We start from the raw sequence: 7,565 nt of genomic DNA, 5'->3' as shown, positions 1-7,565 counted from the left end.
GAGATCCAGAGCCAGATCTGGGCATGAGCTACTCCCAAGTTTTGTCAACTACCTGTGCCTGCAGCAGGTGAGGGCTGTCAGAGCCTTCCCATTCTCCCTTCTCTGCTGCTGCGTTCCAGATTATCAGACTGTAGTTATGCTGGTTCTGCACCACTTCATGCTTAGCTGACACTGAGGTGTAATTGTTCCAGATGCCACTTGGTTTGTGGTGTCTGTGTCCATGGATGGAGCAACTTGTACAAACCTAAACTTAGCTGAGGATTAAAGTTGTTCTGGAGGGAGAATCCTGTGTGCTGCAAAGCTAAGAAAGCAAGCTGGGGCACAGATCTCGTACTTATAATGAGGCAAGGACATAAGAGTATTTTGGACCCTTGAACTTTGCCCATTTGTCTTTCGGAGAATGTCTCACAGCTACTGCTTTTGATTATCTTTTGAACTAACTTCCTTTGCTGTAGCCAGAATTGTTCCTTTGGGCTTCCCATGCATTATTAAAGCAAGTGTTGACATCCGACAGGCATGAGCCCCTTGCAGGTAAAATATTACATTCGTTTCCAGCCTAGTCTCTTGCAGTATGAGGAGGATATTTCTGTTCATAGTTATATTATTCAGTGCTTGATGCTTTTATACACAAACCTGCTTGTGTTTGCTTCATTTGCTTTATTAGGCAGTGATACTTGCTGGTTTAGAGGCTGGGTGGATCTTAGCAGGTATCCTTGAGCTGCCAAGAATTATTTGAGCAGTAGGTGGTGTTCAGCATGCTTGTGGACTGCTGAAATCTGTGCTTAGTAGTTTTATAAATTTCCCCAAAGCTGTAGTACAGGATTCAAATGTGTTGCTTTTCTTCCAGACAAGACGGGGCATTTTTCAAATGTGTGATTCATAGCTCCTGCTTTTTCCCAGTTCTTTGTATCAGCTGGGTCATTTTGTTTGGATACTTTGGCATCAGTGCTAACTATGCCAGTTGCTACATATTATGGAATAACTGTTTTCAGAGAGCTTATCTTGTATGTGGAATTAATCACTTCAGCCTGTCCTCTTGTACCCTTTAAAACAGCAGTGCCCCTATCTTTGCAAATTCTTGTGTTTGAGCACCCAGCTAAGTATGTGGATTTCCCTGATATCTGCTAGACCAGACCATGGATATGTTATTTTCCCATATAGGTTCTGTGACTGCAGAGTGCTAGAGGGGGGTTGGTGGTGTTGGTCTCAGAACTTTGAGTAGTTTAGTAAGTCCCATAATACACAGAACAGTGTCCAGGTCCCAGCATTAAGATTAACGTTGCATGTCCACTTGAATATGCACAAGCCTTAAATGTCTACTGTTCTTGGCTCTAATTCTTTTTTGATGTAGTGCTTCATTAAGCTTTTGCCTGATCAGAGATTACACATCCAGACAGTGTGTTATGAAAGAATCTCTGTCCCCTCCTTCCCCATGCTGTTTCTGCAGGTGCATGATAAATGGAGGTGGTGGAAAAGTAGTCCCAGGAAAAAAAAATTCTTCAGCCAGATAAATTTTAATTCATTTTGTATCACAAGAGCAAGGTAAAGGACAGGAATAAGCTGGGAAGCTGCCACTGAAAAGTGATTTGTCAAATTATTGCTTTTAATATCTGTTGTAAAGGAGGACAATATTTTGCATTATGCTAGCCCAAAATGTAGATGTTACTGCAAGATGGCATATGTGTTGTTTTCTCTCTCCCTGTTTGGGGTGCACATATGGCAGTGCTTTGGGTGGGACCTGGCAGGGATTGGGGGTGAGATATGACTTCAAACCACTTTGACCTTTTTACACCTAAAAAGAAACCAAGCAGAAGGATAGTGCCTGAAACAAGTCATGATCCTAAGGAGCTGTCTGTTAAAACCTGTTTTAGTGCTAGGGGAAGGGAAATAGGACAGGTATTTTTGTGACTATAGTCTCTGAAGTTCGATGTGGCTAGACAGAATGCATACCACCAACAGGGCTAGCCAGTGCCCCCAGTGAAGCCTTCAGCTTGCATTTAAGCATCAAGATAAAGTAGCAGTTAGTCACTTGGAAAGGTCTTTCTTGAAACGAGAAATATCTTAAATTTATGGAGTGAACTGTGCAATATGCAAAGCCTTAAGTGGCAGCAACATCATGACAGGACATCTTTATTGATAGGCAGTGTGACTTCATTCTGTACATGTGGAGCATCACGTGGGGAGGAGGGAGGGTACATCAGGCTGCTGTGTAAAAGCTTAGAAAAAAGTGGTGGAAAATAGGTGAGTGGAACTATTGCTGGTGGTCTCCAGGGGTGTCAGTCAAACTGCTCTTCTGACTGCTGCATTCTGTGCCTCAGTGCCTGATAGTAAGAGCTGTTGTTTTCCTTGTCAGCTGTTGTGTATCACAGAGAAACCCCACTAGCCTTGAGTCATTTAGAAGTATTGCACCCAGAGGGAAAAGACACCCCTGGAGCCTTTATCCTCATTCTGTCTAGGTGCAAATATGTCAAGTCTTGTGATTAGCTTTGCTGGAAAAGCAGCAGCTGAAATCTTCAGGGAGGTGTCTGCTGCTCACTGTGAGAAGTGACAGTGCTGTGAGTGCCCAGTGCATCATCTTAGGCTGTAAATTGCGACTGCTGATGTGTCAGACTTGATGACATGTAGCGTAATAACAAGAAGTTGTTTTCACCACCCAACATTTTGCATGAAAATGCATAGTTTATCAATCCAGCTGAGTGAAAATGTGTTACATAGCAAAATATGATGTGCATGCTCCTGTTGTGCTGTATGGCTTTAAAGTAGTTTATGCTTTACTCTTCAGATACTCGTTATTTCCCTGCGTCATACGTAGGGAGTTGACGATATTTATTTTTACACGTGTTTTGAATACCTTATGCTCACACACTGTTCACTGTGAATTATGTGTATGGCAGAATCCACTTAAAATTATATTTACTAGTTCTTTTATCTGGATTCCTTTGTGGTTTTGCTTCTGGCATGTTTTTTAATGTCAGAAAACTACAAATGTTAGCTGGCTGTATTGTCCTGTAGACATGTCTAGAAATGTTGTAGCCTAAAGCCAACTGTTTTTTGTGTGAAGTGTATGTTAGAGGCAAAGTTTGAAGTGTATTTTCAACTCATATAATCCTTCTGCTGGCCTGAGGAACTGAACTTGTGACAAATAGGGTCAAGATGTTAGGAGGTTGTGAAGTTTGGCTTTCTTTGTAATTGTACCATTCTTGTAAGTGGTGAGTGTCCTTCAAAATGAAATTGATTCTTTCCTTGTGAGGCATAAGGTGAAAAAATTACATCTTGAGTCACACCTCCAATAACACCTGAACATACCACAAACACCACTGGTTTCAGCATCTGATTTGTGTAGCTACTGAAGGACTGTGGTTGCTACCTCATGAACTTAGTCATGTAAGGAGAAACTTGGTATGCAGCACTAACTCAGCTGTGCAAATAAATCTAACTTGGGTATGCTCCAATAACAACCTGGCTACTACATAGTCTGTCAGCTTTGTAGTGATTTCTACTTGGTTTTTTTACCTAGAGATTCCTGAGACTGTGGTTATGTATTCTAGAAAATTAGTGGTAAATCACTGTGCCGTTACCACTGTGATTAGATGGGGCAGCTGTTGATGAATAGTTCTGAAAAGTAAATGTAAGGTCATCAGTAAATCTCTCTCTAGGTTGACATTCCTTTCAGCTTATATAAATAATTCCTGTCTTCCAGGACAGGGAAGAGTTTCTGCATTACATGCTTAATGTTAGCTCAGTATTAAGGGATCTTTGTGTTTGCCAGTCTAAATGGTAAAGAAAACTGGTCTGCTTCTTGGCAAACTTCCAACATCAGGATAGAGAAATCAGTTGTGGACAAGCTACTGCTGGCTGAACACATTTCTGATGTGTGGCTTACAGTCCTTTGTCTGCTCCTGTGTTGCTGGTGGAAATACTTGACAAACTGAAGGGTCTCTTTTCAGATGGAGTACTTGAAGATAATTTGACAAACAAATTAAAACATGCAAGCTTGCTTTAGACTTTGGGAGCAGCATATAGGAGTGGTGTTTGTACCAGGAGATATGTGCTGTCTGAACACTATTACTTGTGTTTTAGGTAGTTGCATATTTTGATTATAGCAGGGAGTAGTCATGTAGATAAGGGCAAAGCAGAGGGAAAACAGGTGTAGAGAGTTAAAGAAGGGGCAGTGTGTGGTATTCAGTATTTTGCATTCTTACTGTCATCATTACATGCTCTCAGATCTCATAGCTTTTCCTTTTGTACTCTTAATAACTGACAACTTGCCTTTTGTTTTTCTCCTTTCTGTGGTACAGAAGGGACAGCTGTAGAAAATGATGAACCTGTCAAAAAGAAGAAAAAGAAAAAGGATAAGGAAAAACAAGCTGAAGACGATGAGGTACTGAGTGAGGAAGTCCCTACCAGCCCCACAGTTGAGGTGAGATAGAATTGCATTGCTACCTGATCCTTTATGGGAATGCATTCTTTTCAAAATGTGTGGAGTAAGGGGGGAAAAGAATTCTTACATGTATAACCCATGGTATGCAAAGACAGTGTTGCTCTAGTAACTTCATTTTGTGCTATCCATCACTCTAATGTCCAATATAATTTGCATTGCAAAATAAGGTCTGTGAAGTTTGTAATACCTCCATATTTCCCCTCCTTTCCTCTGCCCACCCCAAGCTGTAGTCTTACCTCTTTTTGCATATTTTCTGGTGGGAAGTGTATACCTTGGTGCCAATCCCCAGGCATCTGTCTAGAGTTCAGGACTTGCAGGGAGCAGAGGCTGATCTGATGAAGCATCATTTGATGTCTCCTAACAACAGTAGAGTAGATGGGACCAAACCCAACTACTTGCTCAGTTTGGAAAGCCTGTTCGTAGCATGGGATTCCATTTTCTTTGTTTATCACAGCTACACTGTCTGACTGCAGTGTGGCAGACCACACAGATTTCCTTGCCCACTGTCCCCAGCAAGCTGTAAACAAGTGCATTTAGCAAGTGAGGAAGGAACATCTCTTGAGTTGTGCTTTGCTGGGCATGGCAGCTGAGGTGATGCTTTGGCTGTGAGCTCTGTTGCCTAGCTGCAGGTGTAGCTTTTCCATTACGCTTTGTTCATGGCAACACTTGTTTGTTTGCAGAATACAGAGAAAAAGAAGAAGAAAAAGAAGAAGATGAAAGACGAGGCTGAAGACTGATGAGGAGCAGGGGAAAACATTGGTCCTTGGACAGCTGCTTTGGAGTAGCATTTCCCAACGTAATTTGTTTAGCCGCTTGGTGAAAACTAACTTCCCTGTGTTGCAGGAGGGCAAGGAGATGGATTTGATAACTGTCTTATGCCCTGGAACAGGGTACTCTGGTGTTTCTGCTAATTAGATGGATTGCCGGTTTTTTGCAGTTTCTTTTGTTTAAAGCTCACAATAGATCCTCTTATCATAAGCCATCTCCACCCATAAGGAATAAAAACATTTTTATGGAGATTTTATGCCTCTGTCTTTTAACTTGTTTGCTGGTTTTCTATCCATGATTAGGACTGTTTCTAAGATTTATTGCTTTAAATGAATGATTAGCAAAATTTCTATATGTGCAAATGTTTTGTTGCAGTTCATCTATCAAAGAATTCAAAGGTTGTGATATTTTTAAATTCTCCTTAAAATGGATACCAATATTTATGCATAATATCAAAGATGCATTCAGCAGCTGAGGTGTGTTAGAGTCTGCACTGTACTTTCCCTGAGAAGGCCGATTTTAATCATCTTCTGAACATTTTGATTTTGCTGCACTGACTGACAGGATTCAGATGCGTGTTTTGAAGTAACACCAGGGAGCTTTCGGGTTGCTTTGTGGTGATTGTGACTACTTCCTTCACTTGATTTAAAAAAAAAAAAAAAAAAGCCTGGGGCAAAATTACTAAATTACTTCTTCACCTATCTGATAATGAAGCAGAGAAGACAAGTGTTTTGTTAGTAGCAGAAATAAGCCATTTGCCAATTCTGCCATTTTTTGTGGTGATACAGATGCACTGAAGTAGCATCTTATGATCAAGACTCTAAAGCTCTTGAAGTTTTATGGTGTAAAAGGAAACAATTTTTATCTGACCATGCTCATCACTTAGTTTATTATTTAACATGAAAATGGTGGGTTTTTTTCTAGATATAGTGGGTGATTGTTACCTAAACAAAATAGCAGTGTCTTCACCTGGGTAACATTTGATAACTCACTCAGCAGCCAGTGTGGCTGGTGCTTTTCTGTGGAAGACAGCTTACTGACCAGCTCTTGGTATTTAACTGCCTGTGACTTATGACCTGTTGGTGCAAGTGGATGTTCCAAATCCCTAACAAGATTGGTAACATTTTATTAATGCAGTGTTCTACCTGTATCAAGCATATGAACTGTGTATTTTTTTTTTCCCCCAGGAAGTTTGCAGAGTTTAACTGCTCTAATTGAGATTGTCTGGAAATACTGAGACCATTCCAGTTCATCTGCTTTTGTGTAGACAAGTAAGATGAACTTGAGCTGAAATGTTTAAGTGGGCAGCAAAGGTCATAAAAAGTATTCGTAATGAGATTGAACACTTGGCTATTAGTGCCTTTAGGTTTTTATTGTAAATGCATTTTCAATCAGAAATCCTTACCAGATATGAGAGTTCATTTTCCTCTGAACTGTTAATGCAGTTGCTTTCTCAAAAGTATCAGATAAATTATGTATGTGCTGTTCAGAAACTGTCCTATATAATTTACTCTAATCAGAAAATTTGTATGAATGTCAGTTGCTTAGTAAGTCTAATCAGTGGGTTCGAAACAGAAGTTATTTTTGCATGGCCACTTTTTCCTTCCTTTTGCTTATTCCTTTGATAACAAGGGAATGAGATGCACCTCTTTCCTTACCTAGCACATTTTAGTGATTTATCATTGCAAGCCAATGTCCAGTGTGGGTCCATCTCACAAGGCAGCCCACTGGAGCTCAGTCATGAGCCAGCATTTCCCTTTCCCACTCCAGTCTTGGGAGTCTTGATGTTAATACTAAATTAACTAGAGCTTCTACTTTATTTTCTTTCAAAATGTGTGACCCAGACACACTGGGTGGTGAAGAGGAAACAAGCTTTAAGGTTTTCACTGCTGAATAGACTTATCTGTCACCACCTCTTTTAAGCAGGTAAGTAAATAAGTACTCTGGGTTCTAGTTTGAACTGTTAAACTCCTCATCTTCAAAACAATAAGCCACATATCCCAAAGGGCTGCTGCTGATACATTGGTAAGTGTATTCAGCTCAAGTGCTAAATATGATCAGTGAAAATAAATAGTGGTGATAGACTGCAATCGCTGTAAGCCAGAGTCACTGCATTTCCAGTTGCTTATTAGTTCAAGCACATAAGATTGGTTTGGTCACACATGGTTTTCCACAAATGAAGGTCTGGTCATTTCTGTACACTCTTGCACCTTAAAATAATAATAAAATCTACAGGTATGGCTGGGAAATACTATAACCTCTTTGCCCAGAGAAGTGGTGGTTCTCACCTAAGAAGTGGGACAGGCCTTTAATTGGGAATTAAACCTTTTGATCTTTTTACAGTAGAAGTTTAAAT

General features: G+C 40.3%; 1 protein-coding gene across 1 annotated transcript in view; it reads left to right on the top strand.

Moving 5' to 3' along the window:
• The window catches only part of NOP58 (NOP58 ribonucleoprotein), a gene marked incomplete at its 5' end in the record, with an annotated part of 21,928 nt that extends 16,470 nt beyond the window's left edge, over positions 1–5,458 (top strand). Inside the window, 2 exons of the mRNA XM_009069246.1 lie at positions 4,299–4,420; positions 5,122–5,458. Of these exons, the coding sequence (XP_009067494.1) occupies positions 4,299–4,420; positions 5,122–5,178 (179 nt within the window). The remainder of the gene's footprint in view (positions 1–4,298; positions 4,421–5,121) is intronic.
• Between the last annotated feature and the right edge of the window lie 2,107 nt (positions 5,459–7,565).

Source organism: Acanthisitta chloris, unplaced genomic scaffold, assembly GCF_000695815.1.
Source record: "Acanthisitta chloris isolate BGI_N310 unplaced genomic scaffold, ASM69581v1 scaffold20342, whole genome shotgun sequence".
In the NCBI taxonomy this organism is placed as follows: domain Eukaryota; kingdom Metazoa; phylum Chordata; class Aves; order Passeriformes; family Acanthisittidae; genus Acanthisitta; species Acanthisitta chloris.
The sequence above is the reverse complement of the archived record's forward strand: the minus strand, read 5'-3'. Positions and strand labels throughout refer to the sequence as shown.